The sequence below is a fragment of the Budorcas taxicolor genome, chromosome 1, assembly GCF_023091745.1.
Source record: "Budorcas taxicolor isolate Tak-1 chromosome 1, Takin1.1, whole genome shotgun sequence".
Lineage (NCBI taxonomy): Eukaryota > Metazoa > Chordata > Mammalia > Artiodactyla > Bovidae > Budorcas > Budorcas taxicolor.
The window spans coordinates 21,195,713-21,215,226 of record NC_068910.1 but is presented as its reverse complement, the minus strand read 5'-3'; the positions used below and the strand labels follow the sequence as shown (position 1 = coordinate 21,215,226).

The 19,514-nt window shown below is 39.7% G+C and overlaps 1 protein-coding gene across 2 annotated transcripts in view; it reads right to left on the bottom strand.

Moving 5' to 3' along the window:
• Window positions 1-19,514, bottom strand: part of PTPRG (protein tyrosine phosphatase receptor type G) — a 768,800-nt gene that overhangs the window by 221,678 nt on the left and 527,608 nt on the right. For both annotated transcript variants that reach the window (XM_052648333.1, XM_052648342.1), the window contains exon 5: window positions 11,477-11,572. In XM_052648333.1, the coding sequence (XP_052504293.1) occupies window positions 11,477-11,572 (96 nt within the window). The remainder of the gene's footprint in view (window positions 1-11,476; window positions 11,573-19,514) is intronic.

Sequence of the window (19,514 nt, the reverse complement as noted above, 5' to 3'; positions counted from 1 at the left end):
AGAACAAAAGCTCTGGGCTTCAGACAAGCGCACTTGTATCATATATATTAAGATCCTATAGACAAAGAAAACCAACAGTAGTTTTCATGTAAACCCTGAACTCAGAATTGCAAGCTTCTCATTTGGGCAACTCAATGCAGCAGCACCACAGGTAAGTAACAATCGGATTCATCCAGCTCAAGATGGTTCCTCACTCCTCTGAGACAATGCCGAGACGGCCAAAGGGTCAAAACCTTTTGAGAGAAGCCGTATCAGACCTCTGAAATAAAATCAGCGTTAACAGCTTTAAAATCCTCCCCTAGGAAAGTGCAGGGACCGTGGGAACAAGAGCATCCTGTGATTCACGGAGACACAGTCTCCTACAGCCTACACCGAGGGAGCTTCCTTGATCTCTCAGTTTTTCAAACCAGCTCCCACTGAAGTCTAGTTCAAAGGCATTTGCACATGCTCTTAACCTTTGTTTACTTTTCTAGGTCTAAGTGAATGTACTATTAAATTGGTGCTTGTTTCACAAATCATTGCAGTGCCTGGGAACATATTTCCCCTGGGTTCTTTCATTTCTAGGGGCTGAGATGAGGTTGGAATACCTAGAAGCAGGGTTGATTCAAATTGCTCTACAGTGTTGGGTTGGTTTTTGCCCCACCAACAACACGAATCAGTCATAATTGTACATATATCCCCTCCCTTGTGAGCCTCCCTCCCTTCCCCACATTCCAGCACAGAGCACCAGGCTGGGCTCCCCATGTTATACAGTGACTACTCACTATACATTTTACACACGGTAGTGTATATATGTTGATGCTATTTTCTCCGTTCATCCCACTGTTTCCTTCCACCACTGTGTCCACAAGCCCGTTGTCTGTATCTGCGTTTTCATTTCTTCCCTGCAAACAGGGATCTAAGCCTTTAAGTCTTATCTTAGAATCCAGCCAAACCCTGGTTGACCAGAGTCCTAGGAGACTTCTCAGGCATGGGATGATTTCGTTATTCTTACAGCCATCAGCTAGCAGAATAACCCAAGCAGCCCTGACAGCCCACATCTACTGAGAGCGAAACCCTCTGGTGTCCTCATGCAAAGCTGGGTTTCTCAATGTGAGCGCTGACATTTGGGCCAGATCAAACTGTGTTGTGAAGGGCTCTCTTGTGCATTGCAGAATTCCGAGCAGCATCCCTGGCTTCTGTCCACTAGATGCCAGTAGCACCACTACCCCGATGTGACAAACTGAAGTGTCGCCAGACATGGTTTCAGGTCCTCTGGGGGGAAAACCCCCTGTACCCCTCCCTCAAAGAACCACTGCCATTAAAAAAGTTAATAAATGACTGTTCAAATCTTAACCCTGTTCACTCACAGTATCCTTATCTAACCATACCATTCATTCAATTCCCTTTATAGCCTTTTCATAAAAGGGAAAAGGCAGAAGAAAAAAAGCTGTCATCAAATCTATAAACTAATTACAGGCACAGAGTCTAAGGGAATTTAGCATGAGATCAAAGGTTTTAATTATGGGCAAAAAGAGTAAGGACAAAATTTTAAGTTACGAGAAAATACCTTTCGGGTACCGGAAAAATTAAGAGAGGCTCCGAAGCACATATACATATATAATAACTGGTACCAACGATATACACTTCTTTCTCTACCCTCTCCAACAGAACAGCCAAATTTTCTGATTCAGTTTTACACAAAGAGCAAGACCCTGGAGATACCCTACTGCTGTTGAAATACTGGCTCCAACATTTATTGGCTGATACGATGTTGAGTAATTTATACTGAAAAAAGTTCCATGCCTCACCTTGTACATCAGTAAAATGGATACAATAATACCTTGGGGGGGGGGGGGTCTCAGTAAAGATCACATGAAATAAGTCTGTGATAAACACTAACTTTTATTAGAAGTGCTTGCATTCTGTTTAGAAGCATCTTTTCAACTAGTTTACCTAGAGGAAAGAAAAGGAAAAGAAGAGAGTTGTCACTCACTTCTAGCCTTGGGATGCAAGACACTTTGTGTGTAGAGTTGTCCCAAGAGATCTAATTATTAATAGTTACAGTATGTACATCTACTTCAGGGAAATCAGAGCTTAAGAAAAATCAGACAACTGGATTCACAGTAACAAAACTAGAATTCTAAGCTTAGTAGATTTCAAAGAGCTATGGGACCATGGCCAACCACTTCACTCTCAGAAGCCAGTCTCTCTTCTGTCATTTTAATGGGATCACTATAGAGTTCCCAGTGTTTCATCTGAGACTACGACAATCAGATTCGGTGACTGGTCAAAACATCTAAATTCTAAAGTAAATGGTAGAATCTAAACTGTCACTTAGTGATGTACAAAGGCAAAGAACTTGGTGACTGTCCTTGAAGTGCAATATTTAATTAAAGAAGATTTTCACATGGTCTCTTTCAAAGTTTCTTAATTATGTAATGCTTCGCCAATTATAGTCCTCCATAATGTCCACTAAGAGGAAATTTGAATTACAGGCCATTTGCAGACAGGAGATGTACTGAAAACACCTCACAGGGCATAAATGCAATGCTGTACATCCACACATCTATTCCACGATTGCACCTGAACATAACGATGACTCTGGCCTTCACGTAATGGTAGGTCTTGTGAAATCAATTAGCTGTTAAAATAGTTTAATTGGAACATATGTATTTTAATTCTTGCGTGTATATTAAAAAAAAAAGTCTCTTAATTAGCCCAAAACATTCTGAAATTATACTTCTAGGCAATGTAGTGAAAGAACTGAACTTACAGCTGGATAAAACCAAGGATGTGGAAAATGTGAGAAGGATGATATTCAAACAGCAGCAACTGGAAAGGGATCAATTAGCAATCATATTAGTTTCCTTCAATTATTCCCAAAAGCAGTCTAAGGAAGAAGTTGTAAAAATCCATCACAAGTCCCTGACACAAATTCACTCAGTCTCTGACTCAAAAATGGTTCTTAGATTTTTTTTTTTTTGCTGGGCGTTTGGTAGTGGGTTTAATATTTTTTTCCTTCCTTTCCTTCTCACTCCTTCCTTTTCTCCTTGTTTCTCTTTCTCTGCTCCCTTCCTTCTCCCTTCATTCTATGGAGTAGAGGCATTCATTTCACCTTGCCCACAGGTCCAGTCGTAAGTTAAGGAAAAAAAAAAAGAAAATTATCTATAGCCATGATAGAAAATGTGCTGTTCATTAAAAAAGAAAAACCATTTCTCAAGATGGTTAAAAAAATAAATAAACTGAAAAGGTGACTTTAGGTCACCATAAATAAAAAAGGGTGGTTTATACTGGTGTTGTGCTTTGTAGAAAAATGAAAAATGGAGGAAACTCCAGTTTTAAAACTCACAAATAGGAAATCCATACTCTTATAATTAAATATTTATCATTGTGAAATTATACAGATATATAAAGACATAATTCTTGTACTCTTTTCTCGATACTTTATCTACTTAATTTGATCTGTCTTCCCCTACCTCCCAATGGAAAAATGATGCTACTGGTAAAGCAAGGATTCATAGGCCACCTCTTTTCAAAGCTTACAGTTACCTAACTACTTCGAGGGCAAGCTACAGTTCTGAGGATACCCTCGCCATGTTAATGAAAAAAGGCAGGAAGAAGGAGCTTAACATACAGCAGAAGGAGTAAAATGAGTCAGCACAGCAGAGATACAGCAAGAGCAAGAAAAAGGACATACATACAGATGAAGTGGAATACAAAGAAACCAACCCTAGGAAGGAAATGCGCCAGAAAAAGAGTCATGGTAGAATGAAAAAGAGCTAAACAATCCAAGAAAGCCTCTCTCTCCACCCATCATCTGCTGAGATAAAATCATTTCAGTGGGAAACTTATTATTATTTTTTTTAATTGGCCATGACACTGCCTGTAGGGTCTTAGTTCCCCGACCACGGAATGGAATACCTACCCACCCGCCTACTATGGAAGTAGAGTCCTAATCACTGAACTGCCAGGGAATTTCCTGTGGGAAACTTTATAAGAACAACTTCAGACACAGATATATCCAGGTATTCTTGGCACTAACACACTCCTTTAAGGCCTCTGAATGCACTGTACCTTTTAAGAAGTTTCAAGCCCTGATGCTTTTCCCAAATACATGCATAAGCAGAGATACAGTTGAGAGCAATGTTAGACCCAGTAGAGTCTCAGATTAGAACTACCTTCTCAATGGATCAGCAGTCTGAGAATCCTCATGGTCAGCGTCCTTCACCATTTCAAAAGCCTTACACTTCTGTAAAACCATCACCTTTTTCAGCTGAAGCTTACGCAGTTACCTAGGCACATGCTTTTCCAAAACCCACATCATCAGTCTTGTGGTGGGATCCTAAAAGGCTTCCTGTAACTTAGTCCTATCCACCACAAATATCCTGAGCAACAAGTTGAGGTCAAGACATCGATGCGAGGGCTAGAGAAAGGCGGATGGTGGGACAGGAAGCAGAGGAACCAGACATGGACCTCCACCTCCAAGACTGTAGTCCAGTATTCTCAGGTCTTACACTCCCTCATGGGCTTCTCAGGTGACTCAGTAGTAAAGAATCCACTTGCCAAGAAGGAGATGTGGGTTTGATCCCTGAGAAGCAAAGATTCCCCTGAGAAGGAAAAGGCAACCCACTCCAATATTCTTGCCCAGAAAATTCCATGGACAGAGGAGCCTGGTGGGCTACAGTCCATGGGGTTGCAGAAGAGTCGGACACAACTGAGTAACCAAACAACACTCCCTAATGCCTGTTTCTAATCACTTCTTCGCTACCAGGCTATCGCGTGCACCTTTCCAGTCAAGACTCAAGACAGCCTGAATGTGTTTGCACTGAATTCACCTAAGTACTTGCACCACCAAGTCACAATGGGAGTCACCCACAAGAGGTGCACTTGATGAGTAAGCAGAGGCTCCCAGTCCTCCGTGCATTCACAGTACAAAGTCAGAAGAAGCCGACTGATATCAGAGCGTGACTGGGAGATGGAGCGGTAAGAGAAGCAGTGCATCACAGGAAGGACAAATCACAGCTCCTTTGGTGGGGGGAGACCCAGGGAAGTGGAGAAAAAGCCTTCCTTGCCAGCCCTGGATGAGTCATCAAGAACTCCTCCTGCCTTCGTCACGTCTATAAATAATCCCAGGTGCTGCCATTTCATTTAATTACTAAGCCTCTCCAGATGGAGAAAAATAATTAAGCAGTCTGCACCACTGAGTGATATAAAGAATGGGTTAGCAACTCTGGAAACATTTGAGTTTTGAAGTTTGCTTTCAACTATGAAGGAAGGACAGAGTGCTGCTGCTGCTGCTAAGCCGCTTCAGTCGTGTCTGACTCTGTGCAACCCCAGAGACGGCAGCCCACCAGGCTCCACCATCCCTGGGATTCTCCAGGCAAGAACACTGGAGTGGGTTGCCATGTCCTTCTCCAATGCATGAAAGTGAAAAGTGAAAGGGAAGTCGCTCAGTCATGTCAGACTCTTCACGACCCCATGGACTGCAGCCTACCAGGCTTCTCTGTCCATGGGATTTTCCAGGCAAGAGTACTAGAGTGGGGTGCCATTGCCTTCTCCTAGGACAGAGTGAGGAAGACCCAAATGCATGAGCAACAGAACTTAGTGAAAATCCAATGACAGCAGTCAGTTTGTGGATAGAAATTTGAATTGGAAAAAAAAAAAATACTTGTGCAAAGGGGCTCAATGCTCCCAGAAGAAGTAGGAGCTAATATTAAATGAAAAAAGCTTCAATGGAGTTGCTGAAGACAGGCTGTGAAAAAGAAGTACTATAAGACAACCTATAAATACATCAACTTATTTCTTAAATGTATAAGAAACATGCTATTGATTGGGCCCCTGGATGCAGACACGGTAAAAATTTTCTTTGTGTCTGATGCAAAGATTCAGAAGTGATTATACCCAATAAGGTCTAACAAAGAAGTTGTAAAGAAAACCACCTGAGAAAAGTTTCTAAATATAAATATAGATGCTTTTAAAGAATCATGCATTTATAATTCTGAAGTTCAATAGAATCAGGAAATACAAATAAAATTTCTGGCATTTAAATAACAATGGCAACTGGGTAGCAATACAAACGAGACTCCTTAGCCATCACATATTCAAAGATAATCACGGGCTTCCTCAAAAGGAAAAAAAAAAACACACAAAAATCAAACGTATAAAATCAAAATTTTACAAGCTTGGGAATCCCAAACTTCTATAAGCAACAGATTGAAAGTCATTAAGACGGTTGCATGGTTCAAAGGCATTTTGATGCTCATGGGGATAATGGAGGAAACAGTTCAGAGAAATGATGAAGAAACAGATTGCAAGAAAGAAAAATCAAACCAGAACCCAATTTCAAGGGCAATGATAGAAGATTCTTGATCTAAAAAGCAATACAGGTCAAGTTAAACATAAGGTCACTCTGAGAATTGAGTAGTCTCTGCTCTATACAGAGTCCCTAACTTATAATTTTGATTTGATGATGCTGTGAAAGTGATACACCTCATTTTGAATTTTGGTCTTTTCCCAGGCTAGTGAGATGGTAAGATAAACTGTCTTCTGATGATAGGCAAGGCAGTGAGCCACAGCTTCCTGTCAGTCACATGATCACAGGGTAAATGACCAATACATATACAACCTTTCTGTATCAGATGACCCTTCCTTTTTTCCCTTTCAGTATTCAGTAAATTCCATGAGACAATGAAAACTTCATGCTGTGCTATACTTTATGTTAACAATAACAGGCTTTGTGTTAAGATAAACAGGTTCAATCATTGGCTAATGTAAGTATTCTAAGCATGTTTAAAGTAGGCTGGCCCAAGCTACAATGGTTCGATGTTCAGTAAGTTAGGTGTATTAAATGCATTTTCAACTTGCTACGTTTTAAATTTACAATGTTTACCAGGAGGAAACCTCAATTTGTCAAGGAAGATTTGCAACTTTACATCAAAAGTAATTAAACCTTTTTGAGTTATTTTCAAAACACAGTATCATCAACAAATTGCCTAATCAGTCCACTGTCATTTCAACCGTCCTACAAACACAGGCTTTCATCCTTCTTCTTTAAAGAGATAACCCAACTGGTGTGTTATCCAAATACGAGAATACATTAAAGGAGCATTTTGATGACTTCTGGCTTTTTACATTTCTACAGGACTTCAAAACAGGCTAATAGATAAGATTAAACAGAAAATACTTATTTTTTGTACTAATAAACATCTACTACAACATTTTTGTTGTAGCTAAACAAACATCTATTTATTCTCTTAGTGATTTAACAAGTATCTTCATGCCTCGCCTATTTTTTATTTTACCCTATTTTATTTAAAAAATCCTTTAAAATCAAACTTGACCCTTCCTTTCTCCTTTATCTTCCAGAGGGCCACTAGCCCAAAGGTGTGTGAACTGGAAAAGGGGTGTTCCTTCTCCAGATGCATTTAGTAACATGTGTTGGAAAACTGTACCATTCCACTCAGCAGTAGTTATCTATGAAATGAATGTGCCTTTTAGCACTGTGTGGGCCCAAAAGCGTAAAACCCTGTGGGGCTGCCACGATTTGCTCTGCTCTGTCCCTGGAAGCGATCCTTCCTTTACTGGTGTTCACACAAAGCACTCAGGGGAAACCTGCCTCACTCCATTTCAACACTGAGACTGACCTTCAATTCTGTCCGCAACCAAAGGATGTCAGGCACTATTCAAAGTTACTGGGGCCCAGGTTGGGGTCATGAAATCAAGGTCATGCTGACAGTGAAGTCATGGAAACTGCTTAGAGAATGGTTATTACCATGGAAATTCACACCCCCTCCAACGGAGACAGTCACTACTCAGATCTCAATTGTTACATCATCATCAGGAAATCTTATGTGAAATATTCCATGTTTAACTGAAGAAAATAACTGTAAGCACGATGGAGCATCCATCATTATGTCCATAAGCTACAACAGGACCACCTGTGCTCAGCCAATATGTTCCCTGGTCGACCATGTGTCTGATAGGTGTGTGTGCGCCTTGCTGTTTTGCAAACCACAGCAAAGGCAGTAAGAGAGCCAAAACTCCTGGGAGTAACAGGCAGAGGGTCAGGGGGAAAAAAAGAAACACAGATAATGAAAAATTGAAATTGTTGGGAAAATTATTCTAGCGTGTGGAGTAAGCTGGCATCAAAGCCACAGCATCTACACAGAACTTAGCCTTGCCTAGACACGCACTTGTAGGTCATTCATATCCTGAAATTCTCAAGAATGAATCTGTGCATTTATGGGCACCAGAGCAGAGTACAGCCAATTCACAAGTAGGAGACCTTCTCCTCTCACCTCTTTCGAGCCATTATCACATGGGACAATGATCCACTTCTAGTGGGCAGGAGGTGACTACACTTATCACATCTATTTAACATAGTAAGTGATACCATACTTGTCATCAAATCATTCCTGAGAGAATGATAAATACTTCTTTAAGACCAAAATGGAAGGTACTAGGTTTGCATTTGGAAATATACACAAGATTTCCTTACCTGGGGGAGAAATACCAAAGTCTCAAATCAAGCATTCTTATTAGAAAGATTCAAAACACAAAGATCTCAAAATACAGGTTCTAAAAAGACTGCCAAATTAAAATAGCAATAATATCGTCTTTCCACTGCAATGACATTGTGTGAACTCAGATGTATAAATGTACACGTGGACTTACAAGGAAAACAAAGAAAGCAGCCCCACGCAGCTGCTATCTAAAAAAAAAAAAAAAAAAACAACTATTCTATTTTGTATTATCTGTCCTCTATTTTGTGTCTATAGGACAGCAAGCCAAAACTTAGAGGACTAACCAGATGAAATACACATTATATTTCTTTGTATGTGAACGAGCACTTGAGTCCTGGAAATACTTGAAAAATCCAAACCTAGATTTCACACTGAGGTCTTTTGGTGGTTTTTAAACCTATGTGCCTCCCCTGCCCATACTCTAATTGGTCTTATATTTAAGAAGACTTTCTAGAGCTGGAAAAATAGAAGCCTTTTGGGTAGAGCATGCTGTGAAATAGACTTTCTAGTACTCATAAATAACATTTTAAAATTTTATTTTCCTATAAAAAAAGGTGACCTATAAAGTATTAATAGAACTGGGTTGGGTGAGGCATGGGTGGGCATGACAGAAAAGGAGGAAAGGGTAGGTATGAAGGTAGGGCTGCAGGGGTAGAGATCCAGCAATATGAAAACCAGTGTGCTAAGAGGAGAGTGATGAAAAGGAAGGATAACTATGTAAGTGCAAGGGCTTCCCAGGTGGCACAGTGTAAAGAATCTGCCTGCCAATGCAAGAGATGCAAGAGACACAGGTATGACCCCTGGGTCAGGAAGACCCCGAGGAGGAAATGGCAACCCACCCCAGTTTTCTAGCCTGGAAAATTCCATGGACAGAGAAGTCTGATGGGCTACAATTCAAGGGGCTGCAAAGAATTGAACATGACTGAGAGCACGCTCACACATACAAACAGTCTGAGAAGTTCAAGTAGCCTCAGTAATGCCCAAAACAAATCTATCACAGTTTAGATGCAGAAGGGGTTATGACAGAACCCACCTGAATTGCTAGCAGGGCTGTGCCCAGAATAGACCTCTGTTTATGCAGAGAAGACACATACACCATGGGGTCTCCATCTTATGAAACAGAAGTGGCTGGATATGGGTACGTATTTTGTTTGGCATTTACCAAATTTCTACTATGTGCCAAAACCCACACTAGGGACTTCATTTAAAGACTACAGTCTTGTTGATGTACAAGTTGCCATCCTCATTTCACAGATCACAACGCTGTGGTTGAAAACTTTAGAAATTCCCTAGTGGTCCAGGGGTAGGCCTCAGTGCTTTCAATGCCTAATGCATAGGTTTGATCCCTGGTCAGAGAACTAAGATGCTGTAAGCCACACGTTGTGGTCAAAAAATAAAAAGTTTAAACAACTACATCACCATTATGCAGTTAAGTGGAAAAGATGAGATTCAAATGCACGTATTTTTGACTCCACCGAATAAGCTTTTAAAACACTATGCTCTACTGTGATTCATGAAAATAATCAGGGGAAGAAATGCCTGGGAAAACAGTAGGAACAAAGAGGAGATTATCATAAAACAGAGTGTAAACAAAAAATTTCAAAATATTTCAGTATCACCCACAATGAGAAACACATTTCATATAATGACCCAATTGCTTGCATGTCTGTGTATGAGCAATGAAAAACCAAGTTCAAAGAAATTATTTACCCTTACTATGTGTGGTACACTTGAATAGTTTCTGTTCTGTATTATTCTATTTATTTTAAAAATGTTGGTCAAGACTCACTGAAATGACTTCATGGCGCACTACTAGGTCAGAAACCTTAGTATGAAAATTAGTGTCATAACCAATGCTGTGGAACGCCACTCTTATTGTTTCAGAAGTTTGGAGAGGATATTAGGCTTTTCAATTTTTCAAAAATCACATCCCCTTTGAGCCTTTATCCAAGGAAAGAAAGGGAGAGGGGTATTAAGAAAGAGAGACAAACAGTACAGAGAACTGTCCATTCCGTGTCACTCACTAAAAAGGGCAGTGAAATTAACACACTCCACACAAGAGTGGCTCCATCTCAATGACAAAGAAGCTTGCCTCAAAAGGCGGAGGTTAAAGACACATATTGAAGAAGGTTCTGATGTCTTTAATGTTCCTCTGAGTTGTCAGAAAGACATAATTTCCCCATGATGACTCACTGGTAAAAGGAACACTTGTTAAGTGGTCTTTAGGCAAATTGCAAGACTGAAAGACAAGCCATACACCTCCTACTCAGATTACCTTCCCACACAAAAAAAGCACCAGGTCTCCTCTAGGCTACTTGGTTAAGACACCCACTGATTAACACTAAGAAGCCTGGACAGCATTATCTGTGGAAGGATGCAATGTTTCACTTCTAGATATGGAACCAACACATGAGCCAGGAAAACTCCTTAATACAAATACAACAAAAAAGAGAAAATGAGTCTGGGAGATCATAAACATACTAACTTGGAAACAGTCTCAATAAGAATTTTAGTTACCATGGGGATTTCTGGAGGGGAACGAGGAGGGAGAAATGAAGTCTCTTTAGAGAAATGACTGATGCGATTTATTAATCTACTTGCAAGTAATGTCAAATTTTAAAGTTGCTCCAAAGAAAACCACCTTTTTTTAAACATCAGCTTCTTAATATGCTGAAGGAACCTGTTCAAAACGCTTCAGGAGTGAAGTAACTTAGATGATAAATGTGTTCTTCAATCTGTGCACCAGTCAAGTAGCAATAAAATCAGAATAATTCATGCAAAATTTTTCATTATGTTTCTAAACATACTTATTTACATTTTAAATCACACATTAGACAATATGAAATATCTTTCATTTAGACAGGTGTGAACTAGAAAACAGATGCATTCATTAAACATGGAACAATTCGGTGAATTTAAAAAAAAATACTCAAAGAACTCTGGTTGAAGTACTTGAGCCATTGTTAACTTACTTGAAAAAATATAGCCATAGCTCCGATTATTCTGTTTTCAGAAATGGCAGTTTGAAAGCTGTCAAAATCATCTGGATTGTAAAAGAAAATCTGCATCTGTAGAAAGAACAATAAAAAACATTAGGAGAATATACTAGGAAAACCTATGCAGAAGTAGAGAGAATAGTACAGTGTACTCAGATTCCCCAACATAATAAGATTTTGACCAATATATTCATCTATCCCTATTTCTCTTTGCTAAAGTATTTGACAGCAAACCCTAGACATTTTATCATTCTACCCCTACTTCAGTAGATATCAATAAAACACATGTCTTTTCACCTAACTATGATGACTTTAGGTCACACACAAAAATAACACCCAACATATTATTACCTAATACTCATGCCATGATGAACAGTCCCTACTAAGAAGCCAGATTTTAATGGAGTTAAAACAAGCTAAGGTAGAAAACCAAGGCTGTGAGATTCAGTCCACAAGTTAAAATTTTAAAGGCTTAAATGGACACGTCTTTATAGACGAGTATCATTTTAATGATAAGAATTTGATGGGGGCTCTCAGCTTTAAGAAATAGCCAATATGGGCTATTTTAGTCAATCCACAAAAATTTAATGGTAATGATGATAATAATACTCTGGATTTCACAGTTTGCAAAAAGGCATCCCATTCCTGATCTCACTTAATCCATCTAACAATCCCTGTGAAGGCTGGTCAGAAAGGACTACACTCAGTTACACATGAAGAAAGTGCTTCATAAACTTGATGCTCACTTGTTTAAGACAAAAACACTGTTGAGTGCAAAATCCAGGTACTCTCATCCCAACCTTGAATACCTTCTCTGACGTTTGGCAAGGGCTTCTCATCCTTTACGGTAAATCAACTTAAAATCATTACACAATTTGAATGCCTGAACATTCCTTGATATCTAATACAATTCAGAGAACAAAAACAGATCACAGAGTGTTCTTGATAGACTACATATGAGATAAGAATAAAAGATCTGGGCCCCTAACTCCAGCTTCCTCATTTACTTGCATGTGAGATCTCAGGCAAGTAAGCTAATTTCTAAGCATCATTCCTTATGTATAGAATCACATTCTTACCCTTGGTAAGATGAGTGTGGGGATTAAACATGTCAGTGTGGTACCCAGTGTGTGCACTATGCCTGGACCTTACAGGTCCACAAAGCCCATCACCATCACAGTAACACCTGGCAGGCATCTTCAGATTTCTAACTGCAGTATAATTCCACTGAATCTTCTTGAATCACTCCTCCTCCTCACAGAAAATCAAGACTCCTGCTATCATTGGTTCTCGTCTATGACCTTTATTTTTCCACTTTCCCAAATGACATGATGCTATTTTCTGAACAACCACACCCCAGATGGAATATGGAGACTTGATGTTAAATGGTAACTACCCAGTGGGAAAAGGGAAGTCAGACAGACTAGCTGAAATACAGGTCAAACGCGAAGAGTCCGGCTGACCGAATTCACCCACACGTTATGAACAAGCTGACATTTTTTTCCCCTGAAGGGTGTGATCAGGGAGCCCAAATCAGGACACTTTCTAGGAAAAGTCAGACACCCAAGTAAACTGGAGGATGGTAGATTCTTTTGGAGATTATTCTTTCTTATGCAGAATTGTTCTCCTTAGACTGTGAATTTCCATTGACGCTGGCACCACCCACTTACAAATGTGTTACCTTTATGTCTGGACAGCTACAGACATCATGAATTTACTCTGAGAAAAATGCATTCAATGAGGTGCAGATTAAAATAGTTGAATACTGGGTGAATTGCTCTGGGGACAATGAGACTAAACCAAGAAAGAAACTCTGCACAAGTATATTCAGAAAATTACACTTCACTTTCCTTTTAAAACCTAGACGCTCAGATGAAGTAAATTCACACAAGGTTTCCTTATTCTTCAGTCCAGGAGCAGGGGCAGCATTGTTTAATGCATCACCTGAATAGTGTGTGATACAAAATACTTTCAAACCTCTTCAAGGGTATTTTCATTTACAACTGGGTGAGGAAATTCATTTTTAGAAAATGTCTTTGAATCATGGCTCCACCCATCAGGATAATAAAATGTCTCATAAAGAGAACAGCAGCCATAGGTCTGAAATATCAATTTCCCTTGCCATCAATATCTTTCTCGAGTTGTAGTCTACTGAATTTTGTTAACTTTTAAAGATATCTTCAATGTGAAAGTAAGTAGATGGAGTTTTGCTGAGGGATTGGACTTTAAATTATTTTGTTGTTACCGTTGACGAGACAAATCCCCGCATAGTCTGGAAACTTATTTTACAAAAACATTTTGGGAACGGTCATGGTAGCTACTGAGCATTTTGAGTAGCCCATCCATTTTGTACATCTGTTTGCAAGCGCTGTGTTCGGACCATTCCTTCAGCCTCCCCCAAAGTGTGTTCTTTCCAATCATGTGAACTGAAGTGATGCTGACTGCATAGAAATCCTCCCTCTGAAGAAACATGGTGAACAGAAGCTGAAGAAAAGATCTGAGAAACTGGAAAATAAAGAAATCTATTAAGTGTTCCCTATAGCCTTTGCCCGGACCACCAATTATTTATATTTTACCTTATCTGCATGTTTCCTCTCTCCCCACAAACATTTCCCCTGAATCATTAAATAATAAGCAGGAGAAAATATGCCCCTTTACCAATACATACTTAAGTGTACTGTTTCTAAGAATAAGAATATTCTTTTATACATCCACAGTAAAATTATTAAAATTAGCAAGCTTTACTTTGATATAATACTATTAATCATATTCACAGTCCATTTTCAACATTTGGCAAGTGCCCAAATAAAGTCCATTATAGATCATTATTTATATCTTGGTCCAGGAATCTAATAGAGGACCAAACTGCATTCAGTTGCCACGTCTCTTTATAATGACCCCTCCGACCCCCAACTTTCATTTGGGACAGTTACTCAGCCTTTTGCTTTTTTTGGTAGTTTGAAGGATGCAGGCCAGTTACTAAGTAGAAATGGGGTCAGTTTCATAGTTTCTCATGATTAGATTCAAGTTGAGTCATATGTAAATGTACCACAATAAAGCATAAGATAGTAAATGGTTCAGGGTCATGGGAGGCATATATTAAATGAATATAGAATAATACAGGGAATGGACCAGGTGGGGGGGAGATTTTGCTGAAGTTGGACTTCCTATTTTCTTTTTTTTAAATTAATTAATTAATTAATTAATTTTTTAATAGTTTTTTATTTTTTTAATTTTAAAATCTTTAATTCTTACATGTGTTCCCAAACATGAACCCCCCTCCCACCTCCCTTCCTATTTTCTAATGTTGTAGCTGTTTGTTTAAATCAGCTCTCACATCCCTGTTGTAATGACAGCAAGAGGAAATCTAATGCAAGAGTGGGAAACCCAACAGAACTTTGCTTGGTGATTCAGAAAGCTCTACATTTTAATTTCCTCTCAGAACACATATTTCTCCAATGTGCACCCCTCCCACATACATGAACCAAGAAAAATTCATGATGAATTAAGGAAATGGCATGCAGACAGTCCAGAGGACAGGCAATATACTGGTAGATTCATCAGACACTTCCAGGATACTGCTGTTCGTCTTTAATAGCAGAAGAACACATAGGAAAAGCTTCAGGAAAAGAACACATGAGACGTAAACACAATGAGATAAAGATGGTGATGAAAAGGGCAACAGCAGAATTAAAAGTCACCGAGGAGGCAGTACATAACAGGACTGAAGAGGTGAAATGTAGTTTTCTGATCATGTTTGGGGCTACCATGTAGCCAGCCAGTTGAGAACACAGTAGTGGACAAAAAAGTCACCCAAGGATAAAAATGTGTAGTAAAGACAAAGAAGAAATCCAAACATAGTTAATGATCTGCTGCTTCTACTTGTTGGATGATTTGCAAATGATGATGTCACCAAGTTTAGGATAACAAGTTCTTGCTCTAACTTTATTTATTTTTAGATTATGCTGTACCTTAACAACTGAAGAGCCAGATCACACATATTCAACAATTCCTTCATTCTGCCACTGCCATCAGACAGGAAGACTGATGAGGGCAGGAAGGCTGCCTGCTTAAAGACTTTGTCTTGAACAGTGCTGTTTTTGTGAATACCATTAACTCATCCATGGAATGAATAAAATGAGTGGGGGCTCTGGATGACTGGAAGCAAGGCCAGTCAAATGATAAAGTCACAATCATTGCATTGAGGTTCTCGTTATTTCCAGGAATAAATTATACAGTCAGATGAGTAGCAAAGAGAGATAAGGATATTAAGAGAATGAATGGACTTAAAATTGCTGGAGAAAATGTTCAAGAAGGTGCAAATATAACCCCAAATCCTTATGAAATGACTAAGTGGAACCAGGTATGGTTCTGCAAACACCGGCAACATTCCTTTCTCTTTAATCTGCAAGGCATTTCAAACTGTTTTCTACCCAAGCAACTCTAGCCTGAAATTTTAATGATCCAACAAAAGAAAATCTAGTCACCTAAAGTGTGGAGAAAAATTATAAATACCCACTATGTATACTTTATAAGGAATACTCTGAGTTCAGAACTATGATATAGGTATTTTCTTTTGTATCAATCAACAGTCTTTACTCCCAGTTACTTTTTTTAAAGCATCATGATTTTATTTTTATCCCCTGCGAGGGTTAATTTTAATGTGTCGACTTTCCCTGGCTATGCTGCCCACTTGTTTGGTCCAACAGTATTCCACGTGTTGCTGTGAAGCTCAGTTCAGTTCAGTCACTCAGTCATGTCCGACTCTTTGCGACCCCATGAATCGCAGCACGCCAGGCCTCCCTGTCCATCACCATCTCCCAGAGTTCACTCAGACTCACGTCCATCGAGTCAGTGATGCCATCCAGCCATCTCATCCTCTGTTGTCCCCTTCTCGTCCTGCCCCCAATCCCTCCCAGCATCAGAGTCTTTTCCAATGAATCAACTCTTCGCATGAGGTGGCCAAAGGACTGGAGTTTCAGCTTTAGCATCATTCCTTCCAAAGAAATTCCAGGGCTGAAGGTATTGTTTTAAATGTGATTACTGTTTATATCACCAGACTCTCCATACTGTGGGAGCCACATCCAATCATTTGAAACCTGGAGGAAGAGGTAGGAATTCTGCCTCCAGAATGCCACAGAGAAATTCTGCCTGAGTTTCCAGCCTTCAGTCTTCAGCCTGCAACATCAACTCTTCAACACAACTCTTCATCAAGGCTGAAATTTCCAGCCTGCTCTGCATATTTCATACTTGCCCAACTCCACAACTGAGGCACAAGCACTTCTTTAAAAGCTCAGCCTGTCTCTCTCATATTGGTCTCACTTCTCTGGCGAACTCTCACTAATGCAACCCTAAATGTTACTACTAATCTTAAGTAAAATGTATCCGGATATATCTATATGTCTCTGTGCTTCATCTTATAAAACTGTTCTGTAACTTCATTCCTTTCTGAGTTTCTTTGAGCTCTGAGCTTTATCCTCTTCATTCGTCTAACAAGGTTCTCCCCTGGAGAATGTAGGCCCTGTTAACAACCCAGTTCACACTCTTGCAACTTACAGAAAAACATCCGTGAAACTGACAGACAACACAACTGGGTGATATAAAATGAAGACCAGACGAAATGAGCCACAGAATCAGTCCTGATTTGTATACAGAAGACGCCTGAGGTCTCTCAGGCTCAGTGTCCCCTTCTGTCAAACAGAGGTAATACTTCCCTCATGGGATGGTTGTCATAAAGAAAAACTACTCGCATGCTTGGAAAAAGTAAGAAGAAACTCCATAGCCCTCAGTTTTTATTACTATGTATCTTTATTACTTTTCTTTAGACCAGGAAAGAGATGCAAATTAAGGTGAAAATAAATTGTTTCCACTGACCAGCCAACAATCCCAATGAGTCATGCCACAAGGTGTAGCAGAGAAACCTGTAGCAGAGAAACCTTCACACAGCCTTCATTCGAAGAATATTTTTAGAAGAAACCTGACCCAAAGAATAGATGGCATTCAACATCTTTACAGGCAAGGCAGCATTTAAATAAACATTCTGAAGCATTTGCTTTATAAAATATCATTAACCATGGAGTGCACCTATCCTTAATTATTTCCCTTTTTCCCCCTGTCCTGTTATATGGAATTATCTTCAACTATGAACAGCATGAATCCAAATTTTTGGAGAAGAACCCCACGTGTACCGTAGTGGCATGACTCCTATGCAACTGGGTATCCAGGAATCCCTTTCAAGTCTCTTGTGTTTAACTTGTTTATGCCGTTGTGTCTTTATTAGTTGTTGTTGTTTTTTTTTTAATTTCTGCATCTGATTAGTCAAATACACATTTAACTTTTTCAGCTGTTTCCTGGTAGGGGAAAAACTCAGCTTCTTGCTTCCATCAGCGAAGGATTGACTATGTGTGATACATGAGCTATTTCTTAAAAGGTCAGCGTTAAGTTTGGACACAAATGAGGTAGGTTAAGCATCTGGCTACAGTTGGTCCCAATCTTATCATGGACTCCAGAAAGTTGAAGCTCTCCCATTTTCTAGCTGTGTGACCCAGAAGAAGTTAGTCACCCTCTCTGAATCTTAGCAGCTTAGCAGTAAACTGAGCATCAGAAACAAGTCATTGGGCTACATTGAGGATTAAATAAAGTAAGTAAAGTGCTTCCTACAATAGCTGACATATAATAGGCCCCCTAATGAATCATTTGTCTTTAAAAATTAGTTAATGGGGGGAAAAAGGAAAGGAAAAAACCCAAATATGTTAGTGCACAGGTTGTTTTCAATAACCCCAAATTGGGCATTACCCAGATGCCAGCCAATAATGGACTACCTAATAGAACACACAACAATGGCACGTAAGAGTATGAACGCACCTCACCAATGCAAACCACGCTGAGACAAATAAACCCGATTTTTTTTTCCTTTTAACAGAAAGGATATACTCTGTGATCCTGCTACAATGAAGTACAAAATCAGGAAAAACTCTTGCAGTTACAAGCCAACACCCGGTGGGTGGTAACTGGAAGAGGGGTCCTGGGGAGAAGCCGGTGAGAAAGTGCTTTTTCTTGATCTGGGGCCTGGTTCCAAGAGCGTGAAAATTCATTCAGCCGCACACTGATCATCTGTGAATTTCTCTCTGTATATAAATATTTCAATAATAAAGAAATAAAATTAGGGACCTCCCTGGGGGTTCCAGTGGTTAAGACTTCACCTTCCAATGCAGGGGGTGCAGGATTGATCCCTGGTTCAGAAGCTAAGATCCCACAAACCTTGCGGCCAAAAAAACAAAAACATAAAACAGAAGTAATACTGTAATGAATTCAATGAAGATTTCAAAAAAGTGGTCCACTTTAAAGAAAGAAAAAGAAATAAAATTAGTGAAATAGCTGTAATTTTCCAACTGGGATAAACAAAATATAGTCTCCTCCTATAATAAAGGAGCAGGGTGACATTGTTTCCCTGTTCTGTACCCTTTCCATGCAACAGAGGCTGATTTCAACAGGAGGGTATGGCCGCAGAGAACTGATTTGCTTCAAAGAGCAAATTAGGGTGGATGACCGGAAGTGTGTGCAGAATCACACCTGCCTAGGACCAAATAACAGTGACAGGGGCCCAGCTCTGCTTCTTTCCACCCTTCCCCTTGAGGGAGACGCTGCAGAATGAAGCCAAGAGGCAGCAGCAGAGGGCTACTTAAACGTATCGTATCCAACTCTTTACAATACTTGACATGAATTCATCCCTTCAATCTTTGGCATATATGGAGGGTGAGTGAGTGAGTGAAAGTTGCTCAGTTGTATCTGACTCTTTGCGACTCCATGGACTACACATACAGTCCATGGAATTCTCCAGGCCAGAATACTGGAGTGGGTAGCCATTCCTTTCTCCAGGGGATCTTTCCAACCCTGGGATAGAACCCATGTCTCCAACACTGCAGGTGGATTCTTTACCAGCTGAGCCACCAGGGAAAGTAGTATTATTCTCCCCATTTTTAACAAAAGGAAATTCAGGCTGAGATATTATGTC